The following is a 23679-nucleotide window of genomic DNA, read 5'->3' as shown; positions in this document are numbered from 1 at the left end:
GGAAAGACAAGAAATGAATTACTGAAAATGAAGAGACACACAAATTTCAAGATTTCATGGACACATCAGAGACTTATCACTTACAGGGGGTTGCTATGGGTGTTTTGGGGGTCATCAATAACCCAACATCACAAAACAGATCACTCATTCATTGTAAATCTGTTTTAGTTTATGTCAGTAGCACAAATGTTTCGGCTCGAGTTATGTGTCAAACTTTTGTATGTAACACACAATAAATGTTTCTTGCTGTACAAACAACACTAAAATTGTCATTAGCACCCATAACTGGGGCGTAAGGATGACATTTGAATATTCAGCAGATTAAACGGCAGCCTCGGATATGAATATTTATGTCAGGCTGCATGCGTTTCTCTCTACTGTCAGCACAGGAAAAAGCCTCGCGCTTCGCCCGCCCTCCCTTTTCACATTTTCTCCCATTGTTTGCAGCCCAAGGTCCCATCAGCATTAAGTGCAATGATGAGCAAGGACTGCTGGGTAATGTGGCATCCTTTGAAAAGGTTGCTGCGCTGAATGCACGGTGCATCTGATCGATCGATCAAATGTATAAAGGAGAGTCGGATGCGTCACACGGGCGCATTATAATCTGACAGATCTACCAGCGATGCTCCCCTGGCTGGCGCTCTTTTATTGATGTGTTCATTATGGTCACTCACAGCCTCTCACCAAACATGGCAATATTTCACCTAATGCATCATCTCGCTCTCTTTATCAGTAAATGTTCTAATGCCGTTTGGAATACATAAGAAAACAGATAATGCATTGACATACAAAGCATCACATATGATATATTGATTTGATAACGACAAACATTTTAGGCACTTGTTAAGGACTGACCTTAACTCTGTCCGGTGTCAGAGGACAAGCCGATGCCGTGAGGTCCGAGGTGTGAGCGCAGGATGCGATGCTTATAGATTTTGTAAGCTCTGTTCCCGCTAAGCCGGACTGAGAGCAGCTCCACTGGATGTGCTTTACTTTCCTACCTGAGATCAGATACGTCTTAAGACCTGCAGAGAGTACACACACACACACACACACACACACACACACACACACACACACACACACACACATAACACATCAAGTCCCAGCACTGTTTGTCCATATTAGTTTGGTTGATTGTGCATTGACCCGTGCTGACAACCTTCAAATGGATTCATCAATCAACTCCGAGCTAAGACATGGTGTGTGACAAGACAGGAAGTCACAGTTAGGTAATGTGTTTGTGTTCGAAGCCAGGTGCATGATGTATTTTGTTTGAGACAAAATCTGCAGATTCAGATTTCATATTCAACAAATGACAGATGAAAGACGTCCAAAACCTTCACTTGTCAACCTCAGGAGGTTTAACTGAATATTACATTAGTAGATTAATATTATATCAGAGTGGTCATTTTTGCAAAATGCGAGGCAGCAATTTTTTGTGATTTACTAAAAACATCAGAAATAATATAAAAAACATTCTGTGCAAATATAACCTTGATATCTTTAATATTGACTGAGTAAGATCAATTATTGAAATCAGACTTTAATGCTCCTGATCTTATCATTGTGAGACTGTAGCCTTGATTTCACAAACATGGCCCTTATAGAAAACGATTTTAATAAGAGTCAATATTAAATGAAAGTCATAACAAATATGTAAAATAATTCATCACAATTATTTGCAAACATAATAAAAGTTAGTGTTTGCATTATATATTTGTGTGTGTTTTGTTGGTAATTATTATATATTAATTAGTGCTGGGCATAGATTAATCTAGATTAATCTCATACAAAATAAAAGTTTTTTTGCATAACATATGAGTTTGTGCTGTGTGTAATTATATATATATATATATATATATATATATATATATACAGTTGTGTTCAAAATTATTCAACCCCAACTGAAATTGATTGTTTTGGCCGGTTTGACATTGATTTTGATCATTCAGTCATCCTGCTTACAATTACATCAAAGAGGCATGTGTAGGTAAGACAAATATAACATAACATTTATAATGAAATAACCACAAATGTCTTTTCTGTGCTCTCATCATTTTCAGTTTTATTCAACCCCCAGGTGACATTCAATCTTAGTACTTAGTACAACATCCTTTTACAGTTAAAACAGCTTTTAAACGTGAAGCATAGCTTGACACAAGTGTCTTGCAGCGATCTACGGGTATCTTCGCCCATTCATCATGGGCAAAAGCCTCCAGTTCAGTCACATTCTTAGGCGTGCGCACTGCAACTGCTTTCTTTAAGTCCCACCAGAGGTTCTCAATCGGATTTAAGTCTGGTGACTGCGATGGCCACTTCAAAATGTTCCAGCCTTTTTTCTGCAACCATGCTCTAGTGGATTTGGAGGTATGCTTGGGATCATTGTCCTGTTGAAAGGTCCAACGTCTCCCAAGCCTCAGGTTTGTGACGGACTGCAACACATTGTCATCCAATATCTCCTGATACTGAAGAGAATTCATGGTACCTTGCACACGCTGAAGTTTCCCTGTACCTGCAGAAGCAAAACAGCCCCAAAGCATGATTGACCCCCCACCATGCTTCACAGTAGGCAAGGTGTTCTTTTCTTCATAGGCCTTGTTTTTCCTCCTCCAAACATAGCGTTGATCCATGGGCCCAAACAGTTCTAATTTTCCACAGAACACTATCCCAAAACTTCTGTGGTTTGTCCACATGACTTTTGGCATACTGCAGTCGACTCTTCTTATTCTTTGGAGACAGCAAGGGGGTGCGCCTGGGAGTTCTGGCATGGAGGCCTTCAGTACGCAGGGTGCGCCGTATTGTCTGAGCAGAAACTTCAGTACCCACATCTGACAAATCTTTTCTCAGTTCCTCAGCAGTCACACGGGGACTTTTTTCCACTCTACGCTTCAGATAGCGCACAGCAGTCGCAGTTAGCATCTTTTTTCTGCCACGACCAGGAAGCGTTTCAACAGTGCCCTTTGCCTTGAATTTGCGAATAATGCTTCCTATGGTGTCTCTTGGTATGTTTAACATCTTTGCAATCTTCTTATAGCCATTGCCCTTCCTGTGAAGATTACTCACCTCTTCTCTTGTCTTCCTGGACCATTCTTTTGACTTCACCATGTTTGTAACCACACCAGTAAATGTTTAGAAGGAGTTGAGTATCACAGTCATTTTAAAGCTGCCTAATTGGTGCTTATTAGGCTTTATTGCTGTTCCCTGACATCCATAGGTGTTTTCAATACCTGATTGAAAACACTTCAATGAACCTCTGTTCTTCAGAGTGGTAGTTCTTTAAGGGGTTGAATAATTGTGTCAATGAAGAATTCACAAAAGAAACATTTACTACTATATTACAAAACCAATTGATGTCATTTTAGTTGCATATGGTTCTTTAAGAAGTCATTGTAGGATTTCATTCTGAATACAATTACAAATGTACACTAAATTCCCTAAAACCCTTAACAGCATTGGGGGTTGAATAATTTTGAACACAACTGTATATATATATATATATATATATTCTATATTATATATAAATAAAAAAACGATATAATAAAACATTTCTTAAAGGTGACATAGAATGATTGAACGGAGTATTTATCCTTGTTCTGTGATGTGACATGTAGACACATTTTTTTTTGTTTGGGTCTGTAATGCCTTAGAAGCTTCCTAAAAAACCTCTCTAAGAAAGCTCTATTACGGCGCATTCACACGGGGCGTCAGGTTTAACGCTTCCTATTCACTTTTAATGGGTGACGTCATGCGTTGCCGAACTGAATTGTGGATCCGTCAGCGCCGCGTCAGTGCTGTTGCTCGCGGCAGAAGTTGAACATTTCTCAACTTTTCATGCGGCAACGCGTGCGTCAGCCAATCAGATCGCCTTATGCAAATTACCTAGACAGAGCCAGCCAATTACGTTTATGGAAGAACGGAGCATGTGTAGCGGCCACTGTGATTGGCTATTGGCCACGCTTCAGACAAGCCTTCCGTTAAGCGTTAACGCTTACGCCCCGTGTGAATGCGCTGTTAGGGTGGGGGATTTTAAACAAGTGGTTTTGCACCTATTTGGCTCCCCCTACTGGCTTAACTTGCAATCTCATTACTGATTGGCTGACTTTGCTGCCACTCAAAAAATGTAGCCAATTATTTTAAAGTGGAAGGGCAGTTAGATGCTTGTGATGTCATAAGCATCAGTTTTTCAGATTGGGCTGTTTTCTGGCTGACATTTCTAAAAGAGGAATTTCTATGAGACTGAGATGTTTAGCATGTTTAGCACTTTTTGTATGTTTGTGAATGTGGGTAGACTACCATTATTCAACAAAGACAAGGTAAAAATGGTTTTTCATTCTCTGTCCCCTTTAAATGTATGTGTATGTATGTGTTATGTGTTGAAATATACATAATATACATAATATGAGCACAAACTCATATATTATGCAAAAAATTACTTTTATTTTGTATGAGATTAATCTAGATTAATCTATGCCCAGCCCTAATATAAATACACAAATATAATAAAAAATATATATATTTTAATTTACATATAAATATATCAAAATGTAAATATATATAAATATACATGTAAATCATTCTTAAATAGCCTACATACATGCGTGTATGTGTTTATATATACATAATAATTATACAGTGCACAGACATATATTATGCAAAACCAAACTTTTATTATGTATGCGATTTATCACGAATAATCTTTTGACAGCCATAAAAATAATAATAAAACAAACAAATCAAAATGCAACAGATTAAAAGTAACAGTTGCATGTTTTGCTTTTACTGTGGGTTCACAGGTGTCAAATTCACGTCTACCACGTCTAGTTTGCCGAACATTTTGAGTTTACTTGCTTCATTCGCGCGTGAAAATTCGTGTCATGGGAGGGGCTTCTGCAACTCCGCTCGCTTACTGCAATCACGTCACTACTAGAGCAAGCTCCAAATTTTTTACCTTGCGCGTTTCCCGCTGCAACGCTCAATTCGCGCCATTCATTGGTCTGAACGCAGCATTACAGCAGGCTTTATACTTCTGCATCGATTGACCTGTAATCACGTCATAGCCTACGCAGAGACCCAAACTCTACGACGTAGCCTGACGTGCACCTCTGCCAAAATGTAACAGCGTGTCAATGCTACGCAGACCGCAAGCGCTGTGATTGGTCTGCTAGAACGCCTCCCGTCAGGTTAAAAATATCTGTGTCACATTTCCTCATACGGATTTCTGCTTACAATAGGAAAAACAAAGATGGCCCAAGTTGAGATTTTGTCCTTAAATATTTACCTCCATCACTGCTAGTCTTCTCAAATAACATGCACAAGCTTCATCTAAATTTGTGGGTTTACTGGGCAAGTTTCTTCTTCTTCGGCTGTTACATATGTGGATACTGTCTACTAGTAATTGCACGTTGACATACCAGAAGTATGAATAAAAACTGATGCGTAGCCTATGGGGTCAAGGCTATGGCTTAGGCCCTACGTAGAAGTATAATGAGCCCTTAAAGGTCCACCGTGTAGATTTTAAGCGCCAAGCAGCTAAACAAGCAGCTCAGTCCACCGCTCACCCCTCCATATTGAAACGCATAGAGAATCTACGGTAGCCGCGTTCTGTAGAAACGTTTGTTTTTTAGAGCTACTTTACAAACATGGCAGCGCAAAAAGGTGACTTCCATGTAAGGTGATAAAACGGCTCATTTTAAGGTAATAAAAACACTACAGTTCATCATATAAGGTCTTTATACACTACTGATAATATAGTTCTGTATATTATATTGCATTTCTGTCAAGATATCCTCCTAAAATGTACACATGAACCTTTAAAAAATTAAAGGTGCTTCAAGATGCATCCCGTAGAAGAACCCCTTTTTTTGGCTGCATGGTTCCATAAAGAACTTTTTAAAGATTTAAAGAAGGTTCTTTGTATAAGAACAAGTTATTTAGGCTGTAAAAGGTAAGAAAAAAGGTTTGCTACATACAATGCCAAGTCCTCATAAGAAATTCAAGAAATTATACTTTGCTTCAAGAAAGTAGAGCAACAATATCTTGGTCATTCCAGAGGACACCCATTACATTTAAATCCAGTTTATTTCTATAGCGCTTTTTTCAATTGTGCACTGCTGCAAAACATCTTTACAGTAAAAACATGCTAGTACAGACAGTATAGACCTAAGAATAAACAGAAAATAATGAAATAGAAAAAAATTTAATAATGCCATCTATTCTTTATTTCATAAAATGTGCATACAGTAGACTAACATAAATGTGTACCATAAATGCAGTGTAAGCATCTGTCAAATGCACAAATGGGAGAGGAACTAAAATCTTTCTTGATATTTCAGTTTCTCATTCAAGATTTGTGAGTGTGTGTGCGCTTGTCTATAAGAGTGTGTGTGTGTGTGTGTGTGTGTGTGTGTGTGTGTGTGTGTGTGTGTGTGTGTGTGTGTGTGTGTGTGTGTGTGTGTGTGTGCTGCAGTCCCCATGACGACAGCCCTGACCTTGTCATTCATTCATTCATATACCTGACAGTGTCTTCAACATTGTGTCACTGTGAGAGATTACAGGAAGACACACTGAGGTCATCTTGAGCACTTTAGTGACACATGAACACATTAGCAAACCTTACTGTTTCGCTAACCTATAAATGAAAAAAAAAGAAAAGATACTCTGAGATTGTCAGCAAATAGCCAAAAACATTTAGGTAAGAACCAGTGCATCTTACTGTATGCTCTTAAAGGGGCACTCCACTTTTTTTTTTTTAAATATCCTCATTTTCCATGATTCAGCCGATCTCAGGTACCACTTTTACCATAGCTTAGCATAATCTATTGAATCTGATTAGACCATTAGCATTGCGCTAAAAAAATAACCAAAGAGTTTGGATATTTTTCCAATTTAAAACTTGACTCTTCTGTAGTTACATCGTGTACTAATTTAAAGATTTTCTAGGCAGATATGGTTAGGAACTATACTCTCATTCCGGCGTAAAAATCAAGGACTTTGCTGCAGTAACATATAGCTGAAGGAGGTGCAATGACATTACGCAGTGCCTGAAAATAGTACCCTGCTATATAAAGTTACTAAAGGGACTATTTTTTTTGGGCTCTGCTTAAAATATCATTGCACCTCCTGGAACTACCACTGTCACTAGAGCCCGAGGGACAACCTTCCGATCTCTCTAATGAAGCCAATACGGAAGTGACTTAAACTGCAATTCATCGACTGGCCGCTTGGGGCTGGCTCCAAAAGAGAGTCAATTCCCATAGACTCCCATGTTAAAAATGCCCAACTTTACAGTAAAAAATAATATGTTTACAGCCTGGTACAAAAAGACTTTTTGGTCTATATAGCTAATTTTGCTCTTCATGACAACTGTGAGGGGGGTGAATTTTTTTTGTAACTCAGCCGTTTAAATTATATTAAGCCTTAAACTTCTGCATAATTAAGGGTGTGGCCACTGGAGTGACGCTTGCACCGTCCCTGCTTTCACTAGACTCGCGCTAGGCGGGTGTGGTTTCAGCATCCAGCCAACTCAGCTTCACCCATGTCCCGCCTCTTTACCCATTTTCGGTTTTCCGCGAGTGATTCGCGGTGACGCGCGGCCAAGATGGTGGTTGCAGGCAATGCCTAATTTAAGCTTCAAAAACGATCTTCACAAACCAATGGGTGACGTCACGGACACTACGTCCATATTTTTTTACAGTCTATAGAGACAGAGCGCAGCGCGTCATAACCTGAAAACCACGCCCACCGGGGGGAAAGCAATCCAACCATTGACTTTGTATTGCGAGAGGACGCCTCCTTGTCATTTCTGGGTTATAACAAAAAACTGAATAATACCTAAAAGCTGCTGTGTGACAATATGTACAGCTAACAAGTCAAAGAACCCAGAAATACGTTTTTATAAGCTGTCGAGCCGTAAAACCCAGCCTTTAAACGCTCGTTTTTTGAAGTCTAAAGCTTATAAAAACGTATTTGGTTTTTTTTGGATTGTTAGATGTACACTTTGTCACACAGCAGCTTTTAGGTATTGTTCTGTTTTTAAGTTTAATCTGTAAATAATTTTTTATAAGCTGTAGACCCCAAAAAACGAGCGTTTAAAGACACAAAAATGGATACAGGCAACTTTTCATAGTACTTCTATTAGTAAAACTGCGTCCACTAGGGGGAAACGTAGTCGGCGATCCACTTTATTCTCCTTAAAGACTGGGTTTTACGGCTCGACAGCTTATAAAAACGTATTTCTGGGTTCTTTGGCTTGTTAGCTGTACATATTGTCACACAGCAGCTTTTAGGCATTATTTAGTTTTTTGTTATAACCCAGAAATGACAAGGAGGCGGCTTCTCGCAATACAAAGTCAATGGAGACGGTTGGATCGCTTCCCCCCCGGTGGGCGTGGTTTTCAAATTTGCATAACTGCGCTCTGTCTCTATGCTAGAGCCAAGCTAGGTGGGCGTGGTTTCAACAACCACCCACTTTAGCTTCACCCACATCCCGGTTTTTTACCCATTTTTGGTTATCCGCGAGTGATGCGTGGTGACGCGATGCCAAGATGGCGACGGCAGGCCAACTACTGGCTTCAAAAAAGCTCTTCACAAACCTATGGGTGACGTCACGGACACTACGTCTATATTTTTTACATTCTATGTATATGATATTATGGTGCTCGAAGATAAGTATTAAATGATACACTTCTTGACTACAGAGAGACTTTAAAGCATACTCCCCCAGTGACAGCAAGGTACCACCTTTTCTGAAAGTGTACTGCCATTAACACTGGTTAGGTGTTAAATGTCAACTGCTGTCCATGGCTATTAGTATTTTAAGCAGGATCATTGTATGCAAGTCAAGTCATTGAAAACAATCTGTGATGATATTTAAGCCAATATTGAGCCATCAATGAGCTCAGAGGGACAAAATGAATGTCAATCGGTCGAACAGTCCACCTGTGTGCACCCAACAGGAAGAAAAGGTAAACATATAGTCGGTGGATTATTGATGTTTGTACTCATAACAGAACAAAGTTGATCCTCTCTGGTGTTTGTTTACCTTTGGGGCAGCTACCTGGATGAAGTTGAACCTCTGTCTAAACAGTGAGACATTTACTATGGGCCTGGGTTTCTGCTAGAAGCCAAGATTTTAGTCTTTAGTACAGGAATAAAAAAATGTGCATGCATGTCTAATTACCTAAAGTGAACATTGATGATAATAAATTGAAAAATTAACTTTCTAAAGAACAATATTCTTTAATTTATTGGGTGATTTCAAAGTAGCCTATTTTGGACCCTTGCTACCATTTCTTTGTACCAGTCTTGTTATGAAATACATTTATTGCTTCAGGGTTAATGTGTGCACAGGAAAACCATCCTGCTTTGTTTTTATTAATCTAATGAATGTCATCACACTGTCTCAAGGTCATTGCTCAGGCAAAGTGGCCAAAATGAAATCAGTGTTTTTTTGAGCCTCATTAAACATGCATGAAGTTTTAAACAGGGCTCCATATGGACATCTACAGTGAGTTTTTCACAGCAGCGAGCGTATCTCTCTTGACCGGGTCGCTTTTCACTGACAGGTGAGTTATGTTCGTGAAGACAGAAACACAGTCGCTTGCTCCGAACGGTGACATTGGCCCAGACATTTTTAGTTCCTCTGCTGTCAGCCGGCGCTATCTATGAAGACCTGTCAGTATTTTAGTGAAGACTTTCAGTTGTCTTATTGTGGCTATAAAACACTCTTAGCCTCTCACAGTCCATTTATCCAGTTTTCACTGCTGCCATCGATCTTCAATGGGGATTTTTATCTCTTATCTCTTCCTCTGCAGATAATTGGCTCGGTTACAAAAACGTAATAAAACATTTGGTGCCGAATCAGCTATGACCTTACGCTCTTAAAAAATGTGCTATAAAGGTTCATAGAAAAACCATTTTTAGCTTCCCAACCTCTTATTTTGTATAGTCTTTTGATTTGAAGTTATTTTTAAACCATAGTTGGATCAAAAAGGGACAAAATCAACTATATTAACCTAACAAAAGTCTATATTTGCCCCAACTATTGGTTTAAAATTACCCAGCATTTTATGAAGTGTATGACACAAATATATTTTTAGATTAGATTAGGTTAGATTCACAACATCAGTACAAAAGAAGAAAGACTCAATGAGAGTAAATATGCAGAATAATCAGATTCACCTAATGAACACACAATGAAGTCTCACCTCCTATGATTAAAAACGTCAGTGCTGAGATGACAAATGAGTCGTCTCTATAGACATCATCATGCGCATCCCGAACCCAGAGCCAACAGCAGACTCAATTCAAGAAACTAGCAAATGAACTGAATACGAGTCTATAAGCAGACCTTATTTTGACAAATATTGCAAATGCAACTTGAACAACAATATGATAAACATCAACATCTTGCTACAAATCAGATATTAAAGGGCACCTATTATGGCCTTTTAACAAGATGTAATATAAGTCTCAGGTGTGCCAAGAATGTGTCTGTGAAGTTTCAGTTCAAAATACCCCACCAGGGTTTCCCGCACCACTTTGCAGTTCGGGCGGCCCGCCTAAGCTGGGAAACCCTACCGCCTTAACTAGGTCGTCCAAAAAAAATTTTGGCTGCACAAAAGGCCATCATGGCCATCTCGGAGAATAGCGCGGACACTCTTCACACTGCAAGCGGGCACGCACACCACACGGCCGAAATGAGAAAGACGTGGTCTGGACCGTTACTGTCTGGAGGATAACTAGCCAGTTAATAAAACATTTTGGAGAATAGCCCGGACGTGCTTCACACCGTGAGCGTGAACGCGTGCCACGCGGCCGAAATGAAATAAAGACGTGGTCCGTCATGTCTGGAGGATAGCCAGTTGATAAAACACGTGTCTGTGAGAACTGTAATTGGACTTATGTTTTGGGTTTATTTAAGCCTGTTATTGTATTCATCTATAGTTCAGTAAGTTAGCTGGTGATTTTGTTGTTTGAGCAACCTGCTAGCTAGGTTTAACGTGTCTGTTGATTAGATATAACTGTTGAGCACTCTTGCTCACGTTATTTATGTGCATTATTTACATGCTACAGTAGTTACACTTCTTTAAGATAATGTCATTAATAGTGGGAAATAATTAGTTGTTACAATTTTTGCGCTATCTTTCATCGTTCGCCAGACATTCTACAACATCTGCTTTAGTTCGTGTTTATTAACCCTTTAGTTTCACTTCATCACACAGCTATTCCCATTAGAGGTAAAAACATTTAATTCATTAATAATCTAGTATGTGTTCATGTCTGTCATAGTTTCTTCAAAATTAAGTTTTATTTGAGTGTTTTAAATAAAAATATTTTAATTTTCATCATGACGCGTACGCCCCCGCCCCTTCGATTGCGACGCCCCTTAATATTGCACTGTAAGTGGGCAGGGCTTTATCAATGTGACCTCACATTGATAGGAGAATTAAAACGGCATGTCTAATAAGACTGCTTTGGTTTAATGGGGATTAAAAAACAAGTAGCGTGTCGATTTTTTCAACATAAGGTGGTTGTGTTCACTAGGGCTGTGACGGTTGTGATAATTACTGCACAACCGCGGTGGTGAAGTGCGACCCGCAGTGGTGAAGTGGGACCTGCGTTTCTGTGCACATCACAAAAAATGAAAAATATAAAGTACAATCTCGCCCAGAAATATTTCTTCAAGTTTGTGTGAACGCAAATGGCCAGCAGACCCAGAGTTAATGTGCTATTTGCAAGGGGAGACCTGCTGCTTGGGGGCGGAACAATGAGGTAAGATAATCTCTCTTTGTCACTAAAGGTTGCGAAAAAGTATCAATCTGCCCTACCAGTGGACCATCAGAACGTGTTTTCAGCGCGGCTAAAAGGATTAAAAACCCCAAAAGGATTGGTACTTTTGAGGTGTTTTGAGGATAAAAATGCTACAGCACGCACAAGGGCGGCAATCCCGTGGGTGCTCCAGGGCTGGGCTCGAGCACCCACCGAAATGGCCAAGCACATGCTCATTTGCTTCAAGTGCAAAAAAAACACGTGGAATACGTGGCCGCATCGCTTTCCTCTTTTTGACAGAGCTTGTACTCTCCAGAGAATCTGTTGGTTCTAAGTAACCGAAGCATTGCTTGACTTTGTGACGAGCACCCACCGGCGAAAAAAAAAGAACATCGCCTGTGAACACACACGTTTGTTAAGAAACATACATCTTATCCTCATTTACATTTTTCTATTTTAAAATACATTCATGTATTTTATATAAGCCTATATGCATCAATGCATGTGTGCTCGCCCACACACAAACACACTATGAATTGGTGCATTACCTCCGCGGTGGTAAAATACTGCCACCGTCACAGCCCTAGTGTTCACACACTGCCATTATGTCCAAACCGTGTAAATTTGAATTTTGCATAATAGGTGACCTATAAAAACTGCAATACAAAGGCATTTATTTTTTTGGGGTGAACTATCCCTTAAATATTCAGAAACCAGAAAAGTTCTTGGACAATTGCATGTGAGACAAACATTACACCATTCACCTTAACCAAAATGTATAACACTCTCTCATTTGCTTAACAATATTAAATATGTAAACCCTTACGTTTTCATTATCATGTAGTACTGTAGATATCCTGTTCTCTGGGGATTTCTGTTTGTACCGGATTCTCATTGCAAATAGGAACGAAACGTGATTATGATTCATAAGATTCAGCTGATATCAGACTCACGCCAGGCCATGTGGCTCAGACTGCTTCTTTATCAAAGAGTCCCATCATGACTGTTAAGGACATTTCCTGCCGTGCCCACAATGCCTTAAAAGCTGCAGCTCGCACGAGAGGAAGCTCTGATCTATAGATGTATATCTGATGAACGAGAATGCATAAGACATCCTACATCCTAAAGACATCCAATTTGCAGTGTTCCTGCTTTTAAATCCAGCAGAACAACAAATGTAAAAACTCAACTGCATTACACTACAGTGTGACTTTGGAAAGCCCTGGCTATTGTCCTTTTAAGATTCTGCAATGCGTCTGTGCCATTAAAATCACAGAAACATTGACTTTAATCGGTAACATTGAGGGTGTACAAGTTTGAGCAAAGTTCCCTTTGGGAAAGTCACGCCAGTGGGCGGTCATGTTCGCAACAACCCCAGTTAGTTTAGTCATGCAAGACTAATGTCCTATCTATTGTACTTGAATGGGGGAAAATCACAATTAAGCAACATATTTCTGACCAACAGTTAAACCTGACATCAACTTTATAATAACTTTGGTTTCTTAAGCTCAAATTGTGCTAAAAACACCTTTATCAAGGTTGTTTTATCGATGGCACATACAGAAAGGTTGGCAAGCGCCTCACGCATGACGTCACGTCACATCACGTAACTCTGTATATACTGTAGTCCCCATTCACGTATCTGTTTATCTGGAAAAAAGGGCTGTTGCCAGTTATTATTTTTGTGAAATGTGTCTTCTGGTTCAAAATGTCTGTTTTCGTTTTGGTCTGTAGTGGGTTTTCCATACAAACGTAAAGCGAAACTTTTTAAAATTCCCAAAGAAATGTGAATTATGTGCAATTCCAAGTCTGTGTGAAGTCTGTCCATCAAGTCTGTGTGATTGAATGATGGTCATGGTGGTATTGGTAGTAACCAGCAGTAAACAAAACAAGGCACGCATATAAAAAGGAGACAGGACTGCATTTAGTTACAATTCGACAAGTTATAAATTTACTATTAGTGCAGCTTGTAATTGTCAATCAGAAGGCTGTGCACAGAAGAAGAAATGCAAGTTTTCTGATGCAGGCACTAACATGAAGGGCATTACGACGACATCGAGCCCCATATATGGGAAAGAAAACGTCAGCTGATACAGCTAGAAGATCACTCACGTGGGTTTATTATTCTCTACGTCAGAACTTATTCAGCAAATGCATTTTCATCTCCCATTATTTGCATTTAGTCTTTTTCGAATAAGTCAAAAACCACCTCAAGCGAGCGTAAATTTTTTTTTGCAAATTAAGGGATTTTATTCGAAATTTGGCATTTCCATCACTCGTTTCTTTTGCGATACTTCAAAATGCGCATAAAATCGGCAGTGATAGAAACCTAGCTAATGTGATCCTGCCCACTGCTAATTTATACAAGTGTTTCGACACCTCTGTTGCCAGTTATCACGTTTGCTCAAAGGAATAGTCTACTCATTTTCAATCTTAAAATATGTTATTACCTTAACTAAGAATTGTTGATACATCCCTCTATCATCTGTGTGCGTGCACGTAAGCGCTGGAGCGCATTCGATAGCATTTAGCTTAGCCCCATTCATTCAATGCTGCCATTTAGAGATAAAGTTAAAAGTGACCAAACACATCAACTTTTTCCTATTTAAGATGAGTAGTTATACGAGCAAGTTTGGTGGTACAAAATAAAACGTAGCGCTTTTCTAAGCGGATTTAAAAGAGGAACTATATTGTATGGCGTAATAGCACTTTTGGGAGTACTTCGACTCACCTGAAAAGTCTGCTCCCCTTCTCACTCTCATAATGGGAGAGGGAGGGTGTTACTGCGCCGAGTCGAAGTACTCCCAAAAGTGCTATTACGCCATAAATTATAGTTCCTCTTTTAAATCCGCTTAGAAAAGCGCTACGTTTTATTTTGTACCACCAAACTTGCTCATATAACTACTCGTCTTAAATAGGAAAAACGTTGATTTGTTTGATCACTTCTAACTTTATCTCTAAATGGTAACATTGAATGAATGGGGCTAAGCTAAATGCTATCGAAGCATCGCAGCGCGCTCCAGCGCTTACGTGCACGCACACAGATGAAAGAGGGATGTATCAACAATTCTTAGTTAAGGTAATAACATATTTTAATATTGAAAATGAGTAGACTATTCCTTTAAAGGAGATCCCAATGGCCCATGAATGCAGTGGACACAACCTTCAAAATGAGCCGCAGAGTGAGTTATAAAAATCCACACGAGCGGGTTTGTAGTGTGCAGACAACAAAAAATACTGCAAGTGTAAAAATGAGCAGATAAACTTGTGCCTTCCATGATCAGTTGTGCAGACCGTCTCCAATATTTTGAAATTAAACTGCAATACCAAGTTCAACCACTAGAAGACAATGTTACATACAGCTCCTTTAACTGGAAAAAATGTAGCAATCATGTTTTAACTCTTTACCCGCCATTGACGAGTTATCTCGTCAATTAAGAGAAAATGCTTCCCTGCAATTGACATGTTTTTACGGCAATCCATATTTCTGCTATTATCCACTAGGTGGCGCTCTCACACAACTTAAACACTGAAGCATCCACAAATCCAAAAACAGGAAAAATCTATGTTTTGATCATCGCTCTGAAGGAACCGACCCATATTTGAGAAGTGATCAAAGGAGTACAAATGAAGATTGGATGAAATGTTGTTGTGTTTGTTTGAAAGCAAAGAGTATGTTTTTTTATTTTATATATTGTATGTTTATTTATTTAAAGAACATTTTCTGGCTGGCAACTTTTTTTAAACGCTGGCGGGGAAAGAGTAAAGGAACACTTTACCAATAAAGAAAATAAAGAAAAGATAAATCTGTCCTTATCACTTTTTTGAAAAACACAACATGACATTTTAAAGCAAATGTCATAAACAGACATTATCTGACTGAAATTTTACTCTCTGCAAAATATGAAACTTTTCGTCGGTCTCTTCATGTAACCATTCATGGCGTCACATTTGAATGCACACACATCTTATTTGACAGCTATGCCAGAAGGCAAGAGTTTCCGAGAACAATGAATTGTACAAGCTCTTGGAATACAACTTGGCAACAGCACAAAAGGTCATATGAGCTATTTTAAGAAGATGCTGGTTTGGAGAATTACAGCCCCTGCTCACTATGATTTCATTTTATTTCATTTCAGATCATCAGCGTTTTGAGTTTCTCACAAGAAAAGGTTACAGATTTGAAATAATAGGGTGAGGAAATTATAACATTATATATTTCTTTACCTAGTACGCAGCAAGCAATAGCTGTCATTTCATCATCTAGGTTGACTACAGACCCCATAAAGTGCGACTATGAGTAACTTGCTTCTAGCTAAAATAAACTTCAATTAGTTTTTTGCCAAAAAAAACTTGCAAGATGTATGATATAAAGTCGACAGTGATTACAAAGTGTTGGTTTTCATTTATTTATTTCATTACATTTAATTATTTTGGGGCTGGTTAGACAATTATTACATTTTCACTGACAGCCCATATTTTGCCTTGTTTTAGCCAAGATGTCTTGGCTGTGTTCGCACGGCTACTGGACATCTTGTAAATGCAAAAAAATTGATTGCTGGGTAAAGTCTTTTACAATAAAAATATTCTCTATATCTCTGTATTTTTATTTCCCATCAGAGTTGTTTTTGATAAGAATCGTTTTATTAAACACACAGCTCTGGATGAATAAGCAATGAGCATGTTTCTGAATCACATCCTGCTGTCGCCGGTCATCTTTGATCATTAAACGTGACTGTTTCGTGATTCATCTCTTCAATAAAACTGACATTTTGCCAGAGTTTGTAGGAATAAATGAAGCAAACGAAAGCAACAGACTTGGGACACAGGTGGCACTTACTGCTTCCATTTGTTGAATTTCCATTTATAACCAGGAACAATGTGAAGGTTTACAGGAACAAACTATTTGTCTGTTCACCAGTAGCGTTTAATCCAGGGAGGTAAAAGACAGCAATCAACGTTACAAAATAAATGAAAACAAATACGAAATATAAGAGCAACGGTGTTTTATCAATTTAAAATTGCAATTAATTTTAACTTTCTTGAGGAGCGCTATAAATAAATAAAAAAATTAGGTTGAAATAACTTAAGGTAATTCAAGAAAATACAAATGAATTGTGAATTCAAGTTGGGCTGGAGTTTTGTTTATTTTTTTTAATAATAATCGTACATTTTGGTACGATTCACTTGGTACGAATTAATACTAATTAGCCAACTCACACACTGTAAGAAATGAAAGCTGCTCTACTTTCAAAATTTACTTCAATGGGTAACACCTAAAAAAACCTAAAAAAAATTAAAAAAGTTTTATAGATGGCTTCAGCAGTAACAACATAAACAAGCGGCTGTCGCGGTCCGCACGTAACTTCCGGTAAACTCCATTAATAATAAATAACCACAAAGTACTTTAAACGTAGTTTATTTATATAACAAGCAAAAAATACACATAGATTACATAGGAAACCAAAACATTTGTTGTTTTCGACGAGGCATTTGTTCAAGGGATCAGTTTAGCAACTAGTCAGACCATTAAAAAAACGAAACCGGAAGTAAAGTTCGAATCCAGACGTGCATCACGTGGGTCCGATGAAACCGTCTATAAACTTTAATTGTCTTTGAGAAAAATGAAAAATAACATGAAATACTTACTTAAACATTTTCAACAAAAAAATTTACTTAAAGTAAGAAAATGTATGTTTATAACTTTTTAGGTGTTACCAATTAAAGTAAGTTTTTAAAGTAGAGCAGCTTTCAGTTCATACAGTGTATGAGTTGTATGAGTTGGCTAATTCACATTAGTATGGTTCAATTGAATGTAAAAGGGTTAAAATTTCAAAATACATTTGCAGGTTACTTGCATAAATTCTCTTTTTTGAGGGCCAAATCTTTCATTTTGACAGAATAATTGGGGGATAATTGCAAAAATGTCAATGTGGTGTAACCGGTCTGTGTCAATTGGTGTAACTAGTATTTTTTTAATGAAAATATAAATATATTTCATAATGTGGAATAAAATATAATCATCTAGTTTAGTGTAATATGATTTTTTTACATACACTGTAAAAAATATTTTGCTGCCTTAATTTTTTGTTGTTGAATCAACTCTGATTTACAAGTCATTTCAACTTACTGTTATTTATCTTGACCAGAGATTTGATTTGATTTGTTTATTTGCACATTTAAAATACAACTTTAATAAATTCATAAAAGGAAACAACAGAAAAAAGCAAAAAAAATAAAAAATACTGTGCGGGAGAGAGTGAGAAGACCCTAAGGTCTTAGAAAACCACCTCCCCGAAATCTCATTAAATGAAACATAATATTACATGATCAAATAAGACAATATAATCAATACATAAATCATTTTAATATAACAAATTTACAAAATAAACTTATTTGTATATTAACATTTTTTCAATTCTCTTTTAAAAGAGGTTAAAGTGATTTTAGTCTTTAATGCAGAATCTAAATGATTCCAGAGGTAAGGCCCTCTGTATTTTAGTGTAGATTTAGCTGTAGTTCTACAAAAAGGAAGATAAAAATCTTTGCAGCGCCTTGTGGAGTAGGCATGAACATCCGAAGAATACATGAAAAAGTTTTTAAAAGCTCTGGGCATAATTTTTGCCATATTCACATACTTATACATAAAGATGTTTATGCAATAGATGTTAACATTAAATATTGTCAAGATATTATATTTTATGAAAAGCGGAGCAGATGATGACAATCTATTTGAGTTACTCATTATTCTTAGGAATTTCTTTTGTATTAATAAAATCTTATTTAAATATGTTTGGCATGTTGCACCCCAAACAATATTACAATACAAAATATGAGGATACATTAAACAGTAGTATAATGTTTTCATACATGAAATATCAATTTAAGAGCAAATTCTACTCAATATACCAACAGATTTCATTATTTTTCTGCAAACATATTGAATATGATATTTCCAGGTTAGCTTTTGATCAACAATAACACCTAGAAATTTTATTTGATTCACTTGGCTAATTTTTAAACCATCAATTGATACCTCTATAGCTTGATAATCTCCTTTGTTTTTTGTATATTAAGAGAGAGTTGATTAACTTTAAACCATTTAGAAATATTTTGTAATTCTTCATTTGCTTCTCTTATCAATGCATCAATGTTAGAATGAGATAATAGAAGAAATGTAAACATAAACATATGCAAACATAAGTGGCATAACATTTTTACAGACAACTCCTAAGTCATTGATATAAATTAGGAATAATAGAGGTCCCAAAATGGACCCCTGCGGTACCCCACATAAAAGTTTTCCCCTACTTGAGCTGAGATTATTAACATAAACAAATTGCTCTCTCTCTTCCAAATAGTTTTGTACCAAAGTTAAAACTGTATTTTTAATACCATAATTTTCTAATTTTGCTAAAAGAATATTATGATTTATTACGATTTTAAGTCTAAAAATATACCAATAGAATTATTTTTCAGATACAGATTTTTTGTAATTTTGTCAACAAACTGCAAAAGAGCCATTTCTGTAGACATATTCTCTCTGAAACCATACTGGTGATCATATAAGATTTTTCAAGTATTTTAGATAAGTTGTTATAACTACACGTGAGTTGTTATAACTTATAAAATTAAGTTGACTTTTCTCAGTATCTCTGTTGACATGACTTGTAAATCTGAGTTGATCTAACAAAAAATTTTAAGGCAGCAAAGTATTTTTACAGTGTACATTTTTACATAATTTGTCAAAGATTATTTAGAAAACTGTTTCCAGCATATGTCGGGACACATATTACAAAAACGCATTGAAATGTACATTTAGAAATAACCAATAAATTGATATTTTAAAATATTTTTTATGATTATGCTTACATGCCATCAAGGTGGATAAAATATTGAATATTTCTTTGGCGCAAATGGCAGTTACAGCATTTGACATTTTCAGGTCCATTTAGTCTTAAGTTTCATAAAAATGGTGCAAATTAATTTTTTATTGCATAAAATTAACATTATTATTAACACTATGCATGCTTTTAAAACAAGTTTTTAAAAATATTTTTGAATTTCTCATCTTGCCAAACCGTTTTTGTCACTGACCCATAATTCGTACAAACTGAATCGTATAAAAATGTACAATTATCATAAAAAATTGCAAAACAACAACCCCAGCCTAACTTGAATTCACAATTAATTTCAACTTTCTTAACTAATGAGTAGTTGCTATAAATTATAAAAATAAAGTTGAAATAACTTAAGGTATTTCAACTTTATTTTTACAATGTTTAGCAATTTTATGTGTTAACAATTGAAATATTTTTTTAAGTTGATCCAACTTTTACTTTACTACAGTGTAAAATTTGTACGAATTCTTGTGAGATCAGGCTCAAATTTCGCATGGTTTATTTAGTTCAGATACTGTGCAAACCTCACATTAATGAGCTATATAAACTCATAACTGTGCTAACTGTGAATGCAATGCCACACAAACTAAATCAAAAAAATTTATGGCTGACATCACAAAATTCCCATTACTCCTCAATACCTTCCCTTCAACTTGACTCCATTCTGTTATCAAAAAAACTATTTTTTACATTTTGTTCAATACTTGATACATAAGATAAACCCTGACAGAAAACTGATTTGAGTTAAATGCACTCAGTCTTTAACACCAGCGTTCAGCTGTCATGCCATCAGAGGTGCTAAAATTTGCAGACAGTCCATTACTTCTAACACAAGATGCTCAAGTTAGGGCTGTGCAATTAATCGTTTTTCGATTTCAATTTCGATTTTTGCACATTTCGATTGCAAAAACAAGATAATCGAGGGAGATCGATTAGTGTGCCGCATTTCTGTTATTTCGTTTTGAGTCATTAATCCGACGCGTCATAAGCAGCTGCGCCTCGCACACAAAGTAGAAATCCTCATGTATTTGTTCAGTTTTATGCTTTTCAAGCGAGCGGAAACTATCCCTCACGTTTAAAATATCAGCTGGATCGTGGCGCCGCTCTCCGTGCAGAGAGCTGCGCGCTCAGTCATCTGTTTAAGGGTGTTTTCACATATACACTGTTTAGGTCGGCCCAAATGACGTGTCGCTCCGAGTACGGTGCGTTTGGGTCAGTGTGAACACAACAGCCGCACTCGGGTGCGCACTAAACGGCCGCTCCGAGACCGCTCTAAACAGGTGGTCTCGGAGCGGCTGTTGCCGAACTCTGGGGCGACCCACCTGTGGTGTGAACACTGCCGGACCTCGGACCGAACCAAATACAGGAAGTTCTCCACATGTTTGAGCCACTGGGCTTACGTTGTGATGTGACCCGGGTGTTATATTGTGGGTTAACAACAAACAAGCCAATCTGGTCCGTTGCAGAGAGATTCGCTGTCTCCTTTACGTTTGAGCTGATGATTTTATAAATGCATAGCTGTCCTCCACACACAAATAGTGACATTACAGGCTTTTTAGCAAACGGCTCCGTGAGAAAGGTTTTAATAGAACAGCTACGCAATTTCGCGTTAAAGCAAAGAAACTTCGCAAAGACGTGCATCGTTTATCTCCACATCTTGATAGCTGCGCTCTCTCTGTCAGGCTGGTTGTCGTGGAAACGTGGGGGTGGTCATGAGACGGTAAGAGCTGTCAGAGACCAATGACAGCGCTGACCGTTGTCACGTGGTGTACGGTGCGGCATTTCAAGTAAAGTAAAAAATATGTATATGTGAACACGGACCGCACTAACTGAAAAATGATACAATGTATTTTGGTGCGCTCCGAGGCCGCACCACGGTGCGCACCAACATATGTGAAAACAGCCTAAAGTCAGACCACTAGGTAATAATCCTGTTTATGTTTGTAAAGTTATATGCATTTCAAGCGATTGTGTTTAAAATGTGAATCGCGTTCTGCTGGCACTTAAACACTACTGCTTTGACACGTGTACCCTTCTGCAGCAACACTAAACAATGCATTGAATGTATGCGGGTATATTTCGGCTGCGACCGTTTGTGGAGACGCGCGCGCGTTCAGCGGAGCGTTGCGGACCAAAGTGCCACCTCCCAGAGAGCGCGCGAGAGGTGATGGATTTGCGAATGCACAAGAGGACGCAGTCTGAGCGCATACACACTTCGGGAAAGATATAACAATTGCATGGAAGTGATTGGAGAGATATATATTGCGTGCACATTCTCAGGGCAAGAGCGGAGAGAAATTCAGCGCATTCCTGAATGAACACGAAATCAAATTAAACCCGCCAGCTGAGAGGTTCGCGCATCATTTTAATGTAAGCTACTTTGGGCAACAATAATGCCCTCTCGACAGTTGTCATTAAAAGTCTTAAATCACTTTTAACAGAAAACATGATCAAGCATATAAAATACAATCTGCATAAACAAGTTGAAAGTAAAATTCATGTACATTTCTTGACTGCTGTTGTTAATAAATATTTAAAGTGGTTGTCGAGGGGTTTTGTGTATATCTTTTCAGTTAATCTTCTACACCCCTGCTCCACTTTTAGTATATTCATTCAATGTAAATCTATTTATGCCTTACTAGACTGTTTTTATGCAACTAAATATATGATATGATCTATACTGATATACCTGGTATATACCAGCTAATGTTGTCCTAATTTGGGTGGTCAGACTGCATTTGAAATTCAATCTGCATCTAATTTAGCTAAACCAAGTAAATTTGCTCAAATTAAAGTCATTTTAGGATGCCAAAGTCAAGTTTAATCATATAAAATTTATTTTACCAGCAACAAAATTGTGGCCTGTGAAAATGCTGAGTGGCTAGTAATTTTGGAAAACAACTAGCTACTTTGGCTGGTGAGCAAAAAAGTTAATGTCAAGCCCATGTATAAATGCATGTTTTTACAGTCATTTAAGTAATCGTGTTAAATAATCGAGATTAAGATTTTTATCAAAACAATCGGGATTATGATTTTTCCCATAATCGAGCAGCCCTAGCTCAAGTCTGAAAAGATGTTTCCAGATCGCTCGCTCACACAGCGGGTGCCTAATGCGGCCCTGGTCTGACGAACACGAAACAGACCGATTGATCGTATCGATTATGGTGCAAGTCTCATCAATCACTCATCTCTGTTCTTCTGAGAAACAGGAAGGAAGATGTGTCAGATAGCAGAACACTTTTATTCGTTTTCCAGATACTGAAGCTTTGCCAACGTAAGCATCACTATTACAGATTCTCATTTGTACTTATACACAATCTTTCTGGCTACTGGTTGCATTACTTTCACCATACATTCAAAAGCCAGCATCTAGCAGCACCATAGCAACCAAAGAACACCTTAGCAACCACTCACATCACTCAACTATCACAATGGTGAATTTTGCACAGGACATCAATACTTTATTTTCTTCAAAAAAAAATGAAACAATTAAATTAATCAAAAAGCTCACATGAAGAAACGGGTGCAATAATCTCCAACGCCTAAAAATGCAATTTTTTTGCTTTCTGCACTTAAAAACACACATTTCAAATGGCTCATCATTGTCTGCGTGGGCACTAAATAGCCAGTTACTGTCCCGCAGGCTTTGTGACAACATAATTAATAGCCAATCGTCTCACCCACACTGGCGTCGGCTTTTCCATTCAGTACACAGCTACGCCTTTGTATTATTATATATACAAGTGTCACTTTAAAGCATTTCTGCGCCCATCCCCTCTACCCTAAAACTCTTCAGCCATACTCACAGGACAATGCAAGACCATGACCCGCACACCCAAAGCATCAAACGGGTCACGGTCAACAGTTTCTCAATGTCAACCATGATACACTCAAATAATAGTAAAATTAGTTTGTGCAACACTTCCCGCAAACATTCAGGAAGCAGACGTCTGTCCTCCCAGCATGAACTGGGAGCACAGATAGAGAACAGATTGAGACAGGATTC

The 23679-nt window shown here is 37.7% G+C and overlaps 1 protein-coding gene across 1 annotated transcript in view; it reads right to left on the bottom strand.

The window, feature by feature from the left end:
- LOC141351186 (adenylate cyclase type 9-like) overlaps positions 1 to 23679 on the bottom strand; it is an 84252-nt gene that overhangs the window by 22332 nt on the left and 38241 nt on the right. Inside the window, exon 2 of the mRNA XM_073857746.1 lies at positions 856 to 1025. Coding sequence (XP_073713847.1) covers positions 856 to 1025 — 170 coding nt within the window. The remainder of the gene's footprint in view (positions 1 to 855; positions 1026 to 23679) is intronic.

The sequence above is a fragment of the Misgurnus anguillicaudatus genome, chromosome 19 (assembly GCF_027580225.2).
Source record: "Misgurnus anguillicaudatus chromosome 19, ASM2758022v2, whole genome shotgun sequence".
NCBI classification, from domain to species: domain Eukaryota; kingdom Metazoa; phylum Chordata; class Actinopteri; order Cypriniformes; family Cobitidae; genus Misgurnus; species Misgurnus anguillicaudatus.
This window is presented reverse-complemented; position numbering and strand designations above follow the sequence as displayed.